The sequence below is a fragment of the Strongylocentrotus purpuratus genome, unplaced genomic scaffold (assembly GCF_000002235.5).
Source record: "Strongylocentrotus purpuratus isolate Spur 01 unplaced genomic scaffold, Spur_5.0 spur5_scaffold_8, whole genome shotgun sequence".
NCBI classification, from domain to species: Eukaryota; Metazoa; Echinodermata; class Echinoidea; order Camarodonta; family Strongylocentrotidae; genus Strongylocentrotus; species Strongylocentrotus purpuratus.
The window spans coordinates 18,526,811-18,548,474 of NW_022145614.1; the positions used below are offsets into that span (position 1 = coordinate 18,526,811).

The 21,664-nt window shown below is 41.4% G+C and overlaps 1 protein-coding gene across 1 annotated transcript; it reads left to right on the forward strand.

Moving 5' to 3' along the window:
- Positions 1-3,646: 3,646 nt before the first annotated feature.
- LOC105445892 (monocarboxylate transporter 3-like) lies at positions 3,647-9,587 on the forward strand. Its single transcript, XM_030975061.1, has 4 exons — positions 3,647-3,982; positions 6,641-6,781; positions 7,331-8,260; positions 9,074-9,587. Exons 1-4 carry the CDS (start codon positions 3,781-3,783, stop codon positions 9,196-9,198), a joined length of 1,398 nt encoding a protein of 465 aa, XP_030830921.1. The 5' UTR covers positions 3,647-3,780; the 3' UTR covers positions 9,199-9,587.
- The last annotated feature ends 12,077 nt before the right edge of the window (positions 9,588-21,664 follow it).

Sequence of the window (21,664 nt, forward strand, 5' to 3'; positions counted from 1 at the left end):
CACATCATCTAAACAAATACATAAAGCAAGAAGATTGTTATGCTTGTTTGCACTAAGGATACCCCCCTCCAATTTAAAGCTTGCCGACAGTCGAAAGAACGTCAGCCATTGATCTTCGACTAGTTAATTGTTATCGCCGATTAAGTGCCGAACAACTGCCCCAAACAACCGCCAAAATTTCCAGGAGCTGTCTTAAATTAGTCCGTAAATCTTTGATAATCGGACAATTGTCGTACAACATTCCGCAACCGATCGGCAACCGATCGCCCACTATAAATTATTTCAAATTGGTCGTCGATGGTCGCAGTTTTTTTTTGGTTGTCATAAGTTGGCAAACAGTCGTACTCCGATTGTGAAGGTTCTTTGAAATAACCGCGTGTTTGCACAAGTCAGGTCAGTCCAGGGATGAAAGTCCATGTCCTCTGCTTTTACGACTCCAGAAAATAAATAACATACGCTGTGAAAATGTCGGATACGAGGATTGTTCAACATGAGGGTAAACATGTATCTGGGGAACTCTTAGGCCATCACACACCCAAGTTACGCGACATTTCTAATAATTTGTATTTAAATGTGGGCGAAACATTACCAAAATCGGACTGTTTACCAAACATTGTTTTACAGTGTAAACAAAACTTGTTTTGTATGACTTAATTAAAGATGAAATAGGAATGATTATTGCAATCATTTATGTCCATGCAGGATCAAGCTTGCAGGGGCGGCGATTTCTGTTCATGACTGGGGGGGGGGGCGAAATGCGAGCGACGAGGGAGCAGTGGTGTAATGACCAAAACCGTTTTTTTTGGGGGGGGGGCAGAAAAAAAAACAATCCGCATCACCACCACTCTTACATGTTACGCAGGCCCTGGGGACGTTTTCAAAGTGGGTGGGGGGGGGGGGCTAAAGTATTTACGATCAGGTAGATCAAAGCAAAGCAAAGTGGAGCGTAAATTGGCTTGGGGTCCAGGGGCAAAGTCCCGGCGGGTGTCAAGGAACGGAGCCTCATGAAGCTCAGGGGTTTTAGGCGTTTAATTACGGTCAGATGAGCATATTTTGATATCTTATTTGTGACCCTGGAATGCAGGTCACTCCGCCCCCAGAAGCTCAGGGGTTTTAGGCATTAAATTACGATCAGATGAGCATCAAGGGGCCGCCTTAGGGCCCTTGGTGGGGTCCAAGGGCAGAGCCCCCGAAAGCTCAGGGAAAAGTCATGCCATTTCAACAAAATTTGTAAATCACTGGTATCGAATTAAAAATAAACCACGTTTCATTTTTCAAAGGCCCACCCCCATCAGTACGCAAGTGCGAGGGAGCATAGTGAATGAGAGGGATGAAGGTGACGGAAGTGACTACCCCTCACAGGTTTTTAAAGTTTTGTTGTATTAAAAAATTACATTCCTTAGCAAAACTATAGTATAAAATCAAGCAATATACTTTTTTCACACTTCAATTTTCTCTGTATTTACTTGTATATATTTTGAAGGATATTATGCGAGGGAGCGAAGCTACCGAGTGAAAAGATTTTTGCATTTTTATTGTCTAAACGCTGCACTCTTGGGTCCTCCAGAGCCTAAAAGTTTGTTGCAGTCTTTAGTCAGTATTTGCTATACATTTTTGTGTGTGCACTTTTTCAAATTTTGAGGGGGGGGGGGACGTGTCCCCCCGTCCCCTGGGATCGTCGCCCCTGCAAGCTTGGATACACTATGGCACATGCCACGGATCAAGTCAGCGACCTTCACTGATGAAGGCATGCAGTGGTTCATTGATGAACTAAGTTTGACGCGCAGAATGCAGTATATATCAAGAAGAAAAAAATAAGTATTCATGTTTTTAATGTTTTGTCTATACAAGTTCTATAGTCTATAGATCAGAGAAGTAGTAGGCGTACACGAATGTTGGTGCTCTAATTTGTTCATTCAACTATCCGAGAAGAGATTTAGAAGAAATGAGGGAGTTAAGAGGACACTTCAATTTAAACCAAGTTCAATATTAAAGGCAGTGTAAACGATTCATGAAATAAATTACGAGGAAAGAATAAACTGAATCCTGTTGGCTTCAATTAAAGATCTATCCACTTGTATTATTTCCTATATCAAGTCAGGAAGATATCAGCCGGATGTATGCATGGTAAATCATTATTATAATCCAGGATCGCGGAGGAGTCCCTCCAGCTCCCCCCCCCCCACACACACCCCCACTCCAGGTTACGCCTTTGGTCCTTTCGTCGTTTAACTTTAAAAGGTCAGGGAAGAAGAGTTAATAGACTACCACCAGCAGATCAAAATTACTTATAGTTATGCGAGATTGTATACATTTTTTAGGATGAAAAATAAACACACCACATAGCTTGTGGCCCAAAAGTAGGAACTCTCTTTCTGTTTGATATAGCACATGGGGCTAGTTGCTGTATAGTTGGTGTTGTTGGTGGTATCATCATCATCATCATCATCATCGTGATCATCATCGTGGATTTAAGTCTCCGTTCATCTACGGGAGTCCTGCGCCCATTCTGCTATTATCGGTGTATTGAGCTCGTTCTTATATCAGTTTATAGAGACATCTCCCAGATTTTATAATTGGGCTCAAAAATTTGGTCCGAAAACGGGATCTGGGTCATTTCATCGTCTTTTGGAGGTTTAATTTACCCCCCCCCCCCGAAAAACCTCTCCTTCATTAAATTTACTGTAAGTGCTAGAGGGGAGAAGTGGCGCATGCCTCTCATAACCAGAGCCATCTATATTATACAGAGCTTGGCCAACTTGGTTTCACCTGTCAGAACATGGCGTGTATTCTTTTGTTTTGTGCTTGCCCAAACAAATCAGTAGTCGCCATATTGTGTCCAACTCGAACCGGTGTGGTCAAACTCTGTGTATAGATGGCTCTGCTCATAACCTCAGTTTGCTGCCGCCATTGAATATAATAAAGTAATAGTATGATTAAACTAGGGGAGGTGGGGGGGGGGGGCTGATATTATTGTATAGGTCTTTCACCTGCATATCTATTCAAAGAAGTCACAACTATAGGTCAGATAAAACGAACCTGACCGCCACCGGACAATCAATAGACCAATCAAACAATAGACAAGGCCGAGAACCTCGATCGTGAAAGATATACTTTTTTTATTGCTTGCAGCGAGGAGCCATTGCGGTCCTTCAACTCGGTGATTGCTGTAGCAACCATCTCGGCAGCCGGTGGGTGGGCGGCCGGCTTCTTAGTAGTCACCTTCTTAGAGCTATTATTCTCAGCCATCTTGATATACGGTGCGTCAGGAGGTTAACAATAGAGACTTTTAGATTTATAATAATAATAGCCTAATAAGTCCACTCCAAATTTTATTAAACCGAAACGGAAATTCTTTTTGCCCAATTGATCGTGAGCCCGGCAGCCACTGAGCAGCGCCAGATCGACGTTGCTCTATCCCATATTGTTGAACGCCAAACCAGGTAGCAACAACTCCCATCTTTTAACGTCTTTTGGTATAACGCGGCCGGGGTTCGAACCCACGACCTCCCGGTTGTGAGGCGGACGCTCCACTGACTGAGCCAACACTCCTGCGTAGCCTGATACTTGTGACGTCCATTCAAGGCAGTGAATTAAAAGGACGTCGACCGTAGCAATCCACATTGTCTTCGTGCAAATCTAAAAGTCCCTATTGATGAAGAACTCAACAAGTTTTTTGGGTGGGGTGACGATCGCTCAAGGTGGTGTTCTGCCCAACGACTGAGAAGAAAGAGAAGAAGAAGACTTGATAGTACATGGATTATACCCCTTCATCCAAAAATGGCCGAAACTATGCTGGAAGATTCTACCGACTCCTGGAAATACGTCATCCTTCTGAGTAAATTTGTGCTTCTCTTCGTTGATGGCGGGATCGCCAAGTCTTTTGGAGTCCTCATCCCCGGTGTCGTCGTCCGGTACGACAGTGACTTTGGGACCGTTGCCTTAGTTTTGAGTCTACCCAGCACGATGATGTACTTTACCGGTAAGTCCACCGACATTTTGATAGACCATTTTCGTAATGCAATTAAATTTAATTCATGAATCTTTGGTGCCATGTTACAAATTCTTTTATTCACCTGTTACGAATAATTGTATTACAATACAAATTACATACTGAATTATATGTTGTTAGGTAGGACAAGCCATAGGCCCGAATTCACAGACCAAGGTTTGAGCTCAAACCTCCTTTTGTTTTGCCAAACCTCCTTTTGTTCTTTACAAACCAGGTTTTTAAAAAACGCGTAAAACGCGTCATATGACGTACGAAAACCAAGGTTTGTCGACAAACCTCCTTTGTGAATTCGGGCCATAGTGTTTGTCTTACCTAGCGACAATCGATGCATGCAATTTGCATTCTGACTATTGAAATGCAATTATTCATAAGGTGAATGAAATAATTTGTAACATGGCACAAAGACGTAGGCGTTAAATTTGGTTACATTACATTACATTTTATAACAGGTTATGAAATAATTCAATGCACACCTCTATGTTAAATGCCTTGTTTCGAATCACTGCTAAAAATATTTGATTTCAATAGTCAGAATGCAAATTGCCGCGCATAGACTTTACGTGGTGTCAGGTAGGACAAACCGTAAAGTTTGTCTGACCGAGCAATAACTACTGCATGCAATTTGCATTCTGACTATTGCGATACGATAAGATATCCAAGTAATTAACTTATCGCTAGGTAAACGCGTGTCAATTTGAATACATTTTGAAAATCGACTATAGCCATGTTCAACGGGGGCTTCTTAATTAGTCGGTGTAAGTTAATCCCTGCAGCAGTAAATATCCCATTAGTATTTGGCTTACACCATTAGTTGTCCATACCCTCTAAAACCTCTTTCGCACCGGATCTGCGTGGAGTTGCGTAGTGTGGCGTACCGACTACGCCGAAATTAGGCTGCGAATTCATGATAAACAAATTGTTCGGCGTTGTCCCTGTGTAGGTTATGCGTAGCAAGGCTGGCGTACGATGGCGTATGGTTACGTACCCTGTGCATAGGCACCGCGTCCTACGACGTAGGCAATTGGCGTACCTACGCGTACTATTGCGTATAACATGCGAAGGGTTGCGTACGTTTACGTAGACCTGGCGTAAAGGTTTGCTTACGGTTGCGTCGGTTGCTTAATGTGTGCGCAAGCTTTTATTGGCGTAGGATAGCGTACTATTGCGTAGGTTTGGCGTACTGTAGCGTAGTGTTGCGTAGCCTTGAGTTTAAAATGCGTATTTTTCTGCGTATAGTGTCTACGCCAAAAATACGCCGTCCATCTCGCGTATCCCTTTGCGTCCCTCAGTGTATAGTAACGTAGGCCAGCGTAGGGCAGCGTACGCACGGCGTAGTCGGTACGCAACACTACGCAACTCTGCGCATGGCCCCTGCTCCTGGATAAATCCAGGAATAAATCGGTCGGCGTAATGCCTCGGTCACACCTTTGCGTACCTGGCTTGCGTATTATTGCGTATTGCCCGAACGCAACAGGCAGTCATACCCAATAAAGCGCAATAAAACGTGCTCACTACGTACTCAATACATAAAATAGCGCGCATAGTCCTGCGTTGGTCGCTCGCTAGTTTTACCCCAAGGACAACAACCCCTAGGATAGTTGTCCGGGGGTAGTTGTCCTGGAGGTAGTTATCTGGGGGTAGTTGTCCGAGGGTGTAGTTGACTTAGGGGTTAGTTCACTGGGGGTGGTTATCCGGGGGTGGATGTCCAGGGGATAGGTTTCTTAGAACCCTTTTACTCATTATGATTGTTAATCTAAAGGTGATATACATTGTCATGTAAGGTCATGCAGTCGATGAGAAAGATTTTTTCTTGATACAATATTTTGATGTGCAAACTCAAGTCTTAAACGAGGTTTAGCTTGTTATGTTATTAAAGATAAACTTTATAGTACTGGTCATGCGATTGCATTGTGAAAGAAATGGTGTTGAAAGGACCAGAAACAGTTGATCATGTAGCATGTAAGTATTGGTGTGCACTGCAAGGTTCTGGAGTCATCAAAATCATAATAAATTTGACCGAGTCTTGGTAAACTAACACAGAAAGCTATATATGGGACAACACACATGGGCCCGAATTCACAAAGCAAGGTTTGAGCTCAGACCAAGGTTTGAGGTCAAACCTCCTTTTGTTCCGCCAAACCTCCTTTTGTTATTTACAAACCAGGTTTGTGAATTCGGGCCATGGTGTCGGGGCTGGTAGTACTACCTTGATTTCCTTGTTTTTATTTGTAATCTTGAACATTCAGTGTCAGTTTCGTTTGATTCTGTGAGAATTAATTTTCTTTTTTTACCAGTACTAAAGTTTATCTTTAATTACTAAAAATGACGGCTTACGGTTCCTTTTTTGGGTCTATATTTTGTTTTGATGTGATTCGTTTAATATGCTTTATTTTTGTTTGTTTGTTTTTTGTTTCTCCTGTTTTCCGTTTGCGAAAAAAACACTTGACACTTTTCATAATAGCTTTAAAAACACGACTCGCATCAAACTTACTCAGTCTGCACATTGTTTCTAGCTTGAGCATGTAGAATGTATTTTGAGTAGATAATACTTAATAAAAAACTAAAATTAATCTGAAATAGATAATCACGAAACTGTCTTGTCGCTATTCCATTCTTATAAATTTGTAGTTCCCATAGCCACACTCTTGATGAAAGTGATGACGCCGCGGACAATGGGGATGATTGGCGGACTGTTGAGTGCAGTGCCCATTATCTGTGCTCCTTTGGCTCAATCAATCTACATCCTTGGGATGATGTTGGCTGTAACAGGTAGAGTAAATTGAGTTTCACAGGTAGACTAAATTGACTCGAACACAGTGCGAAATTTAATAACAAAACGGTCTCAATATTGTCGTGAACTCTGTATCGTTCTGAAACAGGGTCGTCTAATATATAATCAGAAAACTATTCCTTTGTTCAGGTACCTTACCAATTGATAAAAAGAAGAGCCACCTTTGAAAAGATCATAAATTGGGATAGGTGAATACCGGCATTTAAAATCCATTACATCTTGAAGAGCATTTTCTAAGCTTTTAAATGATAAGTGTTTTTTTAGTTTTCCATGCCTGACACAGCTTTCACATCTTCCCAGATAATGGTATTCATATACAACTGCGTTGCACAGTTTTTGTCTTCTCGAACGATCTCTAAAATAGAAATCCTCATTTAGTTTTCTATTCATTCTTCCAAGTTTTTGCATGGCTCTCGTATTTACCTATAGTGTCCATATACACAAACATAAACTACTATGCCTAATATTGTTAATTTTCTTGAACAACTTGTCTATTATAAATCTTAATTTCCGTTTATCCTTCTTAGGTTTCGGCATGGCTCTTACATTTTTCCCGATAATGGTGTCCATCAACGACTACTTCGCTAAGTCGTTCATCTTCTCAAACACCCTGACCCTCTTCGGAACGACGTGCGGGGCTTTTCTGGTCCCTGTCATTATAGAGAGGTCTTTGGAAGCCTATGGATACAACGGTGGATTTCTCATCCTGGGCGGCATTGCTCTTCACGCCGTGGTTTGCGGTGCTGTCATCAGACCACCTAGGGATAGGAACATAGACAACGTGAGACCCTCCGCCGAAGGAGAAGGAGATTCATTGATAGTAGTCCAACCAGCTGAGTCAACTGAGATTGATGTACTAGCTGTAGGTGAGACTTCAACAGCCTTGACAGAATTGAACGAGCAAGACTCGAAGTCCAAGAATGATACAATGGCGAGGTCGTCAAGTAGCACAAGTTGGCGGTGCTCATGTGATTCATTTACGTCAACACTGACATCATTCATTTTCTTCCAGGAACCATATTACACCCTCATCGCTCCGGCCATAATCTTACAATGTTTTGTGATGGCCGCTTGGATGCTGTTTCTCGTACCTCACGCAGAAGAAGCGGGAATTGAACGATCCAATGCAGTCTTTCTCTTCACTATAGCCGGCATCAGCGGTATATTTGGCCGCATCTTGTACCTAGTCCTTCTACACTTTAAATGTGACAATACCATTATCTTCTGTTTCACTTGCACAATCAGTGCAATCTCGTGTTTTATTGACTCTGTCAGTTCCAGCTACATTTTCCTAGCAGCAATGGCACTCATTCAAGGTACCACCTTCTTCATTTTAGACTGTCTTCCACACGCGATGATGAAGCTATCTGTTCGAAATGAAGCGAACATTCCTAGAGCCATTTCACCAAATCTATTACTAGTCGGGATAGGTGTAATAACAGGAGATGCTTTATCGGGTAAGTTTAAGTGTTTGATACGATAACTTTTACGGTTAGAGTGTTTAATAACCTATTTTGATGTTTCTGTATTCAATTTATACTAATTCTAGAATCTAGCTTTAAAAATGACGACTCAGAACGCTCAGAAAAAAAGCTCAGTTTCGGAGCTGTATTGCTCAACTGTTTATGACGTCACTGCAGGTGCCTCTCCGGTGAAAAGGAGGGTGATTTAGGCATAAAATGTCTTTATAAAAGGCAAACTATGATATTATTTGACGAAGAAAAAAACATTTAGGGCCTATCCGAAAAATAATATGCACTTGATAATCCCAGTACTATTCATTTATGAATTATAATGAGATTGTAAGATCCTTAATTGTAGGACAAATCGGACATACCCGCAGTGACGTTAAATGCGTCATCAAGGCCACGTGACCGTATAACCTCTTTTCGAAGGGCGTGAAGCAAGCGTGAAAACTGTGAAAAATGGATGGTTATTATCATCTTTTGGTCAAAACAGAGATTTTCTGAAAAATCAGAGGCTAGAATAATAATAAGTAGAGGTGTATTTATGTTTTAAAAGGCTATGTTAGTTGGGTTAGAGTGGCCCTTTAATGATAAATACAGTTACTACGACAAAAGGTACCCATCTTTCGGAAACAAATTTGTTTGCATCAGTATAAAATAGAGTTTGTGGGCATGTCGGAGAATTTACTTATATATCTCAGCTCACATGATAATGGATTTTGAACACTTAACAATGTTTCTGAACATGATACAGGTATATTTTTTGACTGACGTGTAATTGTAAAATATCTAACTTTCTTCCAGGTTATATCTATGACGTCACATCGTCGTTTGGCACGGTATTTGTAGTGTACGGTGCACTTCTTGTCCTCATCACGGTCAATCTGGTGATCTTTAAGCTGAATTTTCGACGCTGGTCTCGTGAGTAAAAATAACTGCCAAACAATATGATGACGTTCCATTTCGAAATATCAGACATCACTCAGGAATGGAATCATCAGTGGTGGTATTCAGTGTGAACGCATTGCGCAGTTAATTAATGAATCAATCCTGCCAGGTAGCCATTTACTACACCTGGGTCTAAAAAGGCATCTATAAATAAAATACCTTTTATAAAGACGATTGCACCAAGCAGTCCTGGCACCAAGCAAGGACTCAAACCCGCACTCTTTCAGCTGAAACTAACTGAACATATCTCAGTACAACAATGCTTCTACATGTATATGCTACATGTATATATACCTTCATTAGACACTCTGATAAATTGAAATTTCTAGTTAAACTATGGTCATTATATTTTAGAATGACGAACACGACGAACGTACATGTAGTTCATTTCTTAAATGATTGTAAATTTTTAGTTGATTTTCTTCTTGGACTAAATAAAAGAAAAATCCATGTTATATTCCCATGTATGTGGAGTTGGTACCTGATTTTATGTTACGTGAACGACAATCTAAAATTCATTTTCGTTTTTTTTATAAGAAGAATAAAGCCTTATTTTTTGTCACTTTCATTGTTTAGGATCGCACGATGAGTTTGGATCCAAAAGTCGTTTGTTTCTCTCACTTTTAAACAAAAGTATGTAGTGTACACCATTTAATGATTATGATGTGCAAATGAAGGGAACCGCGTTTTTTGCTATCCTCTTTTCAATCATAGTTATACACTATATTAAAATGGATTCGCTATGTCACATAAAAAAGCAATTATATTATGAAAATTATGATTGACAATCACTGTGGAACGGTATTGTATTGATAAATAGATTTTTTTTAGATGAAAAGCAAGAAAACCTTTGGACCTTAGCTAGTGTTCATTGTATTAAGTTGTCAATTTGATGATCGTGGCTTATGATTTAATCGACGAAGGTAAACTTAATGTCAGGGTTATAAGTCAAAACCTTTTAACGAGCAGAGTAGAAGCAATATACAAGTTCGTAGTTAGCACATCGTTCAGATGACCCCAAATATCCACAGACTTTTAAACATAGATAAATCCCACTTTGTGCCTTATAGAATAATCACAGCTAAAGTAATGGAGGTGATTCTTCGTTTGCCCTCTTGAACGGATTACTTTCACCTGTGTTCAATAAGGGAGTTTACAGATACAATCTGCGCATGGGCAGATAAAGGTCATTTGTACCAAAAAGGTAAAAAAAAACCACAGAGATGAATACTGGATATGCGCTCATGAAAGTTATGTAACATTATTCATTTATGCACCAACGGTACATTCTATGATACGCAGGTGGAAGTATTCTTTTCAAGACGGAAAACAAAAGGTATTCATGAAGCACATCTAGGACTTTGGCAGTTATTATTCTAATGCTCAAAGTGGAACTTCTCCATGTGTAAAAGATCTATGGATATTTGGGGTCATTTGTACCATGTGCTATCATGTAAACTCCCTTATATAATGTATCACTGGCGCATGCATGAATAATGATTGCATAACTTTCGTGAGCATGTATCCAGTATTAGTCTCAGTGGATTTTACAATTTTGTACCTAGTGACCTTTATCTGCGCATGCGCAGTTGTATCTACGAACTGGCGCCTCGAATTTCTTTGGTTTACATATTTTGTCAATTACTTTCTAATTGGTAACAATTGTCTAAGGGACTATAATGTTTCTACTTGATGACATTGTACGTGAAAGCAATTGCTCTTGAGCTCACTAACAAATTTCATCTCTTTGTACACATTTTTGAAATTATATTTGTTGTCAATGACATATAATTTGTGAACATGCAAGATATAGATAGAGGGGGAGCGCAACGACAGACAGTCAGAGGGGCCAACTGAACTTGGAGAGAAAGGAGAAAAAAGGAGAAAAGGAGAAGAAGAGGGGACGGCAAAGTGAAAGTAAAATTCTGCAAAACCCTTTAACCCCCCCCCCCTCCCCCTCTAATTTGGTATCCTTATTTTCAGTGCTTCATCAACCATGTTAGTCCGGAACCACGCACCCTCAATGGCTGGACCCACCGACATATTTGTTTCCCAGCAATAAGCCCGATCCTTTTCAGAATGTACTGTTATTAGGAATAATCGAATCTAGATGTGTCTTCTGCGGCGCCCCTGGGAAAAATAAAAACATCTTCTTTAAATAAATCCTTTCATTTTTGTCCTATTCACCCCCATTTTTTTAGTATATGGAATAGGCTTACTTTGAACCATCGCCGGGTTATCGCGTCCGGTCGGGTGGTCGGGTTACACGGCCTTTCGTGAAACAAACGCGGAAGATAATGCCACCTTTCTTAGATTTGGCTTAGGGTTTTCACAACGTGTCGGGTGAATTGGACCAGACCATTTGTAGATGAGAGGGTTAATTTCAAACACTCTACCCCTGATTTTTCGTGAATAAAAGGGCGATTTTTCACAAAAGGTTGGGTAACGCGACCACCCCGGACCCTATACTCGATGACTCGATAATTCAAAGTAGGCCTACGTGAAGAGGCACTTGTTTAACAGTCCTAGATTGTTGCAGGCGCGTACGCAGGGGGGGGGGGGGGTATTTTTATGTGTATAAGCCCCCCTAACCCCCCCCCTTTGGATTTTTTTTTTTTTTTTAAATAATAATAATAAAAAAAATAAAAAATTATCCCCCCCGCCAACGGAGCAAAATGTCAAATTTTCAAATTTCGAGCCTAAAAAAAAAAAAAAGTGTCCTCTTACCCCCCCCCCCCCCGCTTATTCAGCGGCTGGCTGAGTCGATGCGAAATTTTCAGCCCGATTTAAAAAATTTAAAACCCCTCCCCCCCCCCCCCTTGAAAAAATCCTGCGTACGCGCCTGGATTGTTGATAGTACATATTATTATATTATTTTTAGGTACAACTCAAGTAAGTGATTTAGCACTATAAAACATTGAACCATTGCAATGAATTATTTTGAAAAGGGTTTTATTCTTACTAGTACGTTTATCGTGTGGTTGTAAGCAGAGAATCTGGCTAACTAAATGTACCTATTAACCATGAATTCATTTTCTGTCATATGGTAACACAGTTGAGATTTTTTTTTTTTTGGGGGGGGGGGGGGGGGTTGGGGTGCCTTGAATTTTTGGAAACAGTGTTGATACTGTTTAATTTTCGCCTCGATTGCAAATTTTATCACTTTGCTCTTTTGAAGCTTTATTTAGTGTTGTTAATGTGTGTGTGTGTGTGTTTGTTTTCTTACAAATTATTAGTGTGATGGTTGTGACCTATGATTGCATCGACGAAGCAAAAATTATTGTCGGTGTTATCAATCTTAGCGTTAAGGATAGTCATTATGAAGATGTTGATGATGAAGATGTCCAAGATATCAAATTATTATGATGACCGTGGTGTGTGTACAAGCGGATAAAAGGGCGGGGAAACCTTGCGTCGGGGGGGGGGGGGGGCTCCTTTGCTCCCAACATTTTCACTCCCTTGAATTTTGAAAATAATATTCCACAGAACACAGGCACATCAAAATCAGTGCCTCATACTCAATTGATTTACTTTCGAGTCACCACATTTAGTTATGGGCTTCCAACTATTTCAAATATTGTGGTTGCCCAAACATGGCCAACAAAAAAATATAGTTTGGTTCATTTTTTAGAAAACTGATTTAATACATTCTATGTAGTTGAGTAAACTTTAATGCTATGTATTATTAGTAACACTATATTTATTATGAACAAAACTGACATTGTTTATTACGTGAAATGTGAAATATTGAAAATAAACCGAACTGAACTATTAAATCCTTCGCTTTGTGTTTATACATTGTATCAGTAGGTCTGTATACGTAATATCAACGAGATAAAGCAAAAGGAGAGGTAGAGATGATGAAGGAGATAGAGAGAGGGAGAGGGGGATACAGAGAGGAAGAAAGAGGAGGAGGGTGAGGGAGGACGAGGAGAAGAAAAAGGAGGGGGTGGAAAGATGTGAATACTAATACGAATACTAATACGAGGGGAAAGATAAAAGGTGAGGAGAAAAGAGCCGAGAGTGAGAAAGAGAAAGAGTGAGAAGCAGATGGTAGACTGAATGGTATTCACATAAAACTATACATAAAATATTACTGCTAATCAATATAATGAAAACAAATATTACACAAAAGCTTGAATGTACAACATTTTACTGTAAGCTATGCAGTTATCTTTACTTAAGGTTTGTCAGACTTCGTATTAAAAAAAAAAAAATTGCAGCCAGAGGCTGAATCATAAATCACATTGGTTAAAAAGTAATTGAATTATATCTAAAAAAGAAAAATGGTAAATTACCTAGATAATTTCAAAAGCTTGAAAAGGTAATATACCGTAAGTATACAAAATCAGCACATACCAACAGGAGAAAGAGAGGGGACGAATGCAAGAAAAGATATGAAAACAAAGGAGGAAGAAGGGGATGGAATAAATAGATGAAAAGAAAAGAAACATACCCTCACCGTTAACCCTGCATCCACCATTCCTCACACGACAAATCACCGGGGGTGCCAGGAACACGTGCCGCCCCTCCAACCTGTCATCCCACCCCCATGTCCATTCCTCACACGACAAATTACCGGTGGTGCCAGGAACACGTGCCGCCCCGTCCCCAACCCTTCTGTCATCCCAACCCCATCTGCCCCTGATGTTCAAGCCCATGTACAACATAGCGAGATTTACAGAACATTCTGTCATGTCATTAAATACTATGATTCGGGCAGGGGTGGCGCCAGGTTATTTTATTAGGGGGGCGAACGGGCGCGCCACGCAGGGGGATGTCTAAAGATTTTTCGAAATTTATGCATAAATGGCTCGCTTTGGTGCATAATTTTTGCCAAATTAAAAAGAAAACAGTCTTGAATTCAACTAACAGGAACAAGAATGCATGGGAGGGGGGGAAGGGGGGGGGGGGTCTGACGGGGGATGTTCCCCCCTCAGAAGTTGAAGATTTTTTTTTTTTTAAACTGATGCATACATGGCTCGATTTGGTGCATAATTTTTACCAAATTAAAAAGAAACAACCTTCACCAAATTTATCTCACACAAGTCCAATATTTTACAAACTAAAAACCCTAACAATATAAGTTTACTGATCATGTTTAAGTATTTAAATAATATGCTCCCTCTTTCATTTAAAAACTTTTACAATATGAATAAAGCTATTCACTCTTACCCTACCCGTAATTCCTCAAATGTTCATCTAGTAAACCGAAATTACTTATCGCCCATAGATCCATAAGACACCATGGTCCTGACCCATGGAACTCTCTCCCAGAATCTATTAAATCCTGTTGCTCCCTTTATTCATTTAAAGCAAAAGTGAAAACGATGTTATTATCAGAATACTAAAGGTAGCATTTCTGTGTCAACTCTTCATTCTTTATCATGTCATCTCTTCCTTCATTTCAATCATTGTCATCATCTTCATCATCATCATCTTCATCATCATTATCATCACCCTCATCAGATTCTGCATTGTCAATATCAATCAATATCAATCATCATCATCATCAAATTTGTATTTTCAATTACCTATCCGTTTCTGCTTAATAAATGTGTTAATATATTTCATGAGTTTTGTCTGAGGCTGTCGTATTATAAAGCAATCTGCTTACAATAAGTCCTTCTTCCGCAAATTATTTTATAATGTTTTATAATATTTGAGAAAATGTAGTAGTTATGACAGTTTAATCGCGGTAGAGGTTTACGGTACACCATGTGTAAAGTCCTAGAAGGACTAAGGAAAGTGGATAGAAAATAGAAGTGAATTGGAAAGGCGAGAAAGTGGAGGTTGGAAGGAAGAGTATCTTTCGGAAGTGAGTATAGTCCTGAAAAGGACTGTAAACCAGAAAGTTGTAGAAGTATGAGAGGTTTGAGTAGAAGACTGGATTGAGTTGGAGAGTTGAGTAGAGTTGCAGAGCAGGAGCAGGAGAGTAGACTCGACGTTTCGGACAGGTTGACTGTCCGTCTTCAGGACCGCCGCGCGCCTAGCGTACACTCACTCCTGAAGACGGACAGTCAACCTGTCCGAAAAGTCGAGTCTACTCTCCTGCTCCTGCTCTGCAACTCTACTCAACTCTCCAACTCAATCCAGTCTTCTACTCAAACCTCTCATACTTCTACAACTTTCTGGTTTACAGTCCTTTTCAGGACTATTCTTTCCAACTCCACTTTCTCGCCTTTCCAATTCACTTCTATTTTCTATCCACTTTCCTTAGTCCTTCTAGGACTTTACACATGGTGTACTGTAAACCCCTACCGCGTTTATTTATACCACCATGCAAACCTTCAAACATCATCTTATGACAGTTTATCATTTCGTTTTTGAAAATAATGATTTATATATATATAGGTATTTTTTCTGACAATGAATCATAAATAAGCAAATAATGTATTTGCTTATTTATGATTCATTGTCAGAAAAAATACCCAGTACTTTATCTTATCATTGCTATCGAAAAAGTGTATAATTACATGAATGCAGAAGAAAATCAAATCAAATAAAATCAAGTTCAACTAACAGGAACAAGAAAGCAGGGGGGGGGGTGTCACAATATTTTTCAGAAGGGTTGTTATAGATGAATTTTTCGTTTCCTTTGAACAATCAGCCATAACGTTTAGGAGATACAAGGATTAATTTGATTTTTCGTCTCCGTTCATCTAATGGAGTCCTGCGGCCATTCTGCTATCAACAGTGTATTGAGCTCGTTCTTATATCAGTATATAGAGACATCTCCCGGATTTTATAAGCGGGCTCAAAAATTTGGTCCGAAAACGGGATGTGGGTTCAGAGGCGGATCCAGGGAGGGGGGCGGCACCTCCCCCCCCCCCCCCCCCCGGGGAAAAAACGTGTAAAAACACGTGAGTTTTACGTTTTTGGGGATGGCCCCCCCCCCCTGGCGCCCAAAGGAGGGGGGGGGGTGCAAATTTTTAAATTTTCGAAGGCTAGAAAAAAAAAATGTGCTCACTACTCCCCCCCCCCCCCCCCCCCCCCCCCCCCCCCCCCCCCCCCGCTTATTCAGCGTCTGGCTGAGTCGTTGCGATTTTTTTCTGGGAGCAAATTTTCGGTAGCAAAAAAAAAAAAAAAATAGTGATCACTACCCCCACTGAGCGAAATTTCGGCCGGCGCGATTTTCAAATTTTTGGGAGCGAAAAAAAAATAGTTGGGCCCCCTCCCCTAAGAAATCCTGGATCCGCGCCTGTCCGGGTCATTGCATCGTCTTTTGGGGGTTAAATTTACCACCCCCCCCCCCCCGAAAAACCTCTTCTTTATTGAACTTACTGTAAGTGCTGTCTAGAGAGGAGTGGTGGCACATGCCTCTCATTACCAGAGCCATCTTTATACAGAGCTTGGCCAGCTTGGTTTCATCAGTCACAACACGGCATGTATTCTTCTGTTTTTTGCTTGCCCCAAAAGCAGTAGTCGCCATATTGTGTCCAACTCGAACCGGGTTGGCCAAACTCTGTGTATAGATGGCTGTGCTCATAACCTCATTCTGCTGCCGCCAATGAATTTCGATTATTCGAGTTATCGAATCAGCGCATTTGTGAGAGAATGCAACGTAAACAATATAGTTCAGGGTCAAAGTTGTTTACTCTAGCAAAGTGCAGAAAGGTCAAAAGAGAAAACTATTAGTTAAGCGCATCGCGCGCGATACCGGTAAAGTGCGCGCATTCCAAGTTAGCATGCGCGGCACAACAACTGAATTCGTCTCACATACTCAACAAGTTCCACTGGGGTTGGATGTTTTTCTTTTAGTTCTCCCAGATTTTAGGAACAGGAATATTCACGTAGGAACAGGAATATACACGTAGACCTATACTTTTTAGGTGTCTACACTTGAACAATTTTATTACCAAGACAACTTTTACCGTGCTGGCTCGTCGAGGATGGTTTAGCCCACACTATCGCCTGGTATAACTCTGGAAGTGATTATTCTGGATACATAAACTAAAGGCTAAAGCTAAAGGGGATCTATAGATCTAATGTTAGACTCTAGATCAAGTCTAGATCTACTCTATAAACTAAACCGGACTATCGCGCTCGATCAAGCCCGAACTTGACAGTGACAATGGGGAAGAAAAGAGGCGGGCAGACGACTAGCTAAACGCAAAGATCGCGAGACCAGAGCATCAACACGGAATGTGTTAGTGTTACCACAGGACCCAGCACGAGAGTGACAAGGCCTAGATTTAGTACTACTAGCTCTAGGACTACTAGTAGTAGGAGAGGGAGATACACGTCAAGGTCAATGCCAAGGGAGTCGGTGTCGCAAGATCAGCCAGTGACCGGCCCAGGGACGGTGGAGCAGGCGCCTGCAGCCCAGGCAGCAACACCCAGTCAGTCGTCGGGACGACCCTCGGTCGTGACACAGCCGGGTGAGTTTACGATAAACAACCGTCAGCTTGACATTACAGGCATTAGGCCTAGATCTAATGAAAGCATAGAGACCAATTCAGCCCTCGTCCCTACCGTATCGTTCCCTTCCATAGTACCAGGGCGAGATGGATGTCTAAATACGGGTTACTAGGCAACCAGGGGATGACGGCTCGAGGGCAGGGATACGTTCCAATGGAACAGTGTCAATCGGGTTTTACTTTAGTTCAAACGGGACAACAACTCATGCTTAAACCAATAGTAACAGCAAGAAACAAGATCTACAATATTGAGGCGTGGACAAACGCCTTTTTGACATTTGCGAGTGTCTATTTGCAGGCACATCCAAACTTCGCACAAGAGATCCTAAAATATTGCCACCTCATACGGTCGGCATCGAGCAAATACACAGGGTACGGATGGCGGGACTATGATGTGGAGTTTCGCTCCCGTAAATTAATATCTAATAAAGATCGTGGGCTAGTATCGATGGAGAGTTGTGGCTCATGCACGTTGTAGGGGGTGGGGCGCCTAGACTAACATTAACAACAATAGGAACCCCCACGGCTAAGCCTCCAACTTCCAAGAGTGGGGAGGCCAGACCATTTCAGTCCCAATTTCCCAGAACATCGGGCACCAAAAGTCAGGCTTACTGGAGTCAACCAGCCCGCCGGCTGGGCGGCCGCCAGCTCGGAGCTCGGCAGTCCGGTCCCGGTGTATGCTATGCACTTAACTTCAGACATGGAAAATGTGAGCGTCAGCAGTGCAAATTCCTCCACAAATGCTTGGCATGCGGCAATACCGGCCTCGGGAAAGTTACCTGCCCGCGGGCCCGGGAGGCGATCACCAGCCAAACCGCATAAAGCAGATCTAGTAGGCCTAGATAGTCTAGTAATTCTTAAATACTGGGGATCAATATAACGAAGGGACATCAATGGCCGATAATAATAATGTTAACGTAAAGTCGGTACAAGATCATCAACTACACTCACTAGCTCCATCTCCCATTAAAGTAGAAAGACTAGTAGCAGAGTTAGAAAGATATCCCAATAAAAAGGCAGCGCAATTCTTAGTAACCGGTTTCACCCAGGGCTTCATATTGAATTACAACGGCCCTCGGTTGCCTGACGATCTACCAAATTTGAAATCGGCAGATCAGAATAAGGTAGCGACAAAAAGAAAATCGATAAGGAAGTTACTTTGGGACGCTACGCAGGGCCATACGAGAAAAGACCCCTTCAAAATTTGAGAGCAAGCCAATGGCTTAGTCCCGAAGAAGAACCCAGGGGATTTCCGACTAATAAACCACTTATCCTATCCGAAAGGGTACCCGATTAATGATTTCATTGCCGATGACGCATGCAAAGTAGAATACAGTAGCTATGATACTGCCGTAGATTTAGTTTCTAAGACGGGAATAGGGGCTGAGTTAGCAAAAGAAGACATAAAATCTGCATTCAGACTGCTACCCATATCAACCCAGGACTTTGAATATTAGGAATAAAATTCGAAGGGAAGTATTACGTAGATAAGTGTTTACCAATGGGGATCCGATGCGCACCGGCATATTTCGAAAAATTCTCCTCATTTCTAGAATTCTGTGTGAGGGACAGGCTAGGAACAGATAGGATAGTTCACTACATGGACGATTTTTAGCAGTAGGGTCGGCAAATGCAGGAGGTATGAAATGTTTAGGAATAATAACCGAATTTCGCTCAGTAGGCAGTGAATTAACTAGGTGTCCCTCTGGCTATGGAAAAATCGGAAGGGCCCTGTACAAAATAGACATATCTAGGCCTGGAGATCGACACCAGCGTCATGCAAGTTCGGATACCTGACGGTAGGTAGCAGCCTTGAAACAGAAAATCCGCAGGGCCTTAGAACAAAAGTCTTTGGATCTGAGGAATATTCAGTCGTTAATAGGATCCTTGAATTTTGTTTGTCGAGCCGTACGGCCAGGTAGAGCGTTCCTAAGGAGGTCAATAGATCTCCTGAAAACAGAAGACGGGTCAAAGGGTTCACGGCGTTTAACGGATGGAGCCCGTGCTGACCTCGAAGTTTGGTTGTCTTTTCTGGAACAACTTAACGGGGTTACAATCATTCAGCCTAGGCAATGGTCAACTGACGACATCCACATGAAAAAAAGCACGCCGCGTTTCATGCTAGTAAAGATAAGATTCTCAAAAACAGATTAATATGGAAAATCAACAATTTTTTGCATAAGAGAGAATGGCATACACAACAGTTGCCCAATTGCCGCAATGTATAGTTTTCTCAACTTGAGACCCAAAACCCATGGCCCTTTGTTTTGCCATGCTAATGGGGCCCCATTAACCAGGTATTAATTTAGAGCAGTATTGATTAAGGTGTTGATCTTTTCAGGGGTGCAATCAGCCCATTATGGCACTCATTTATTTCGTATTGGTGCTGCCGCAATTGCTGCCTTGAATGGATTACCCACAGAAAAAATAAAAGAGATGGGGCGATGGCGCAGCGGGGCCTACAGGTCTTATGTAAGACCCTAGTCATATTAGAATAGAGATATCCTCCTTCCAAAGGTTATAGCGTGGAAGGTTGTAGTTTACATTAATAAAATTGAGAGTGCTCTTCCTCATCTCTCACATGAAGCAAATTATTGTAGTTGATCATAAGTTTTCAAAAAGTCATGTATACAGTGTAAAAATAAATAAATAAATACAAAATATAAAAAAATAAAAAATAAATAAATAATAAACAAATAATAAGAAACCGATTATCGTGCTTACCAAATTATAGCACGGGCACAATATGATGCTCGTTTTAACCTTAACTACAAACAAGTCGAATAGGGTGGACTATGAATAAACATATGATCGTGAAAAGAATTATGTACATGTATACTTCCCCGGAGAACTCTTTTGTTTTCACCACAGGTACTCGAGCCCAACGGTTGTGGCTATTGGGGGATAGCTTCGTCAGGAGAGCCGGCGAGAGGGCATCCTGGACAGGCAACCACAACCTGGGAGTAAATGCAAGCGAGGTTAAATGGTTTGGCAGAGGCGGCCTAACCCTACACGAATTTCCGAGAGCTCTCCAGGACTTACTAAGGTACAACCCAGCTCCTACCATCATGATCATTCACGTGGGTTCGAACGACCTCGGCCGCTATGGAGCCAAGCAATGTCGACAGGCATTAGATGACGCCCTCACCACAGCCCGGGAATTATTACCGGGGTGCCATATTTATTTTTCAAGCATAATACCTCGTTTGTTCTACTATGGATATGGCCGTACAGTGCATTCGCAATTAGCGATTAATAAGGTGAGGAAAGCCCTGAACAAATATGGTAGAAGAAAGATCAGGCGCATGCACAATGCATCGTTCATCATGCACAACTTCATCGCGCAAGAACACCAATATTTTAACAGGGACGGGATACACCTGTCGGACAGTGGATGTGACATTTTGATACAGAGTTTCGCAACGGCGGCTCGAATGGCTGGGTTAACTTAAAACTTGAAATCTCTGAGAAAACGCCGTTTAAATATAATGACTCCCTCAAAATAATGCACGTGAGTCTTGCGACTCAACACTTTAACATTTAAGCTGAATATAATATTATTTGTCTGCGGTACGATTGTATAGCAGACAAATGTTGTTTGTATCGTTAATGAATGCATATTTATGTTGGGTCCGGGGCTGTGCCCCGATGGAATGTAATTTGCATAGGCAGCTCGTACAGGTGTGCGAGCTAATTCTGCCACGGAGACCAGGGCGTGGCATGAATTAGTGTGTAATTGAATCATTTTAGCTTGAGCTTTCAACGAGACAACTTTTATTTACAATAAAAGTGCGTTGTGTCATGTACTGTTACATGACTGTGTTTGAATAAGGTTTTCCAGAGTTTTTATGCTCGTTGAGTTTTATCTCTGGTTTTTTATCCTGGACCATGATAGGTCCGGTTTCCAGTGAAGGAAACGGTTTCCAGTGAAGGAAACGAGAAGAAATGTTTGTTAAACATTCATACTGAATAAACGGCCGGCTCTCAGTAGTCGTTGTCAGGCTATTCCACAATAATTGAAGTGTAT

Bases quoted from the DNA above. Each gene is read 5' to 3' on its own strand.
- LOC105445892 (XM_030975061.1), top strand. From the start codon at position 3,781: ATGGCCGAAACTATGCTGGAAGATTCTACCGACTCCTGGAAATACGTC. The intron at 3,983-6,640 runs GTAAGTCCACCG...ATAAATTTGTAG, and splicing joins CACGATGATGTACTTTACCG to TTCCCATAGCCACACTCTTG. The intron at 6,782-7,330 runs GTAGAGTAAATT...TATCCTTCTTAG, and splicing joins GATGATGTTGGCTGTAACAG to GTTTCGGCATGGCTCTTACA.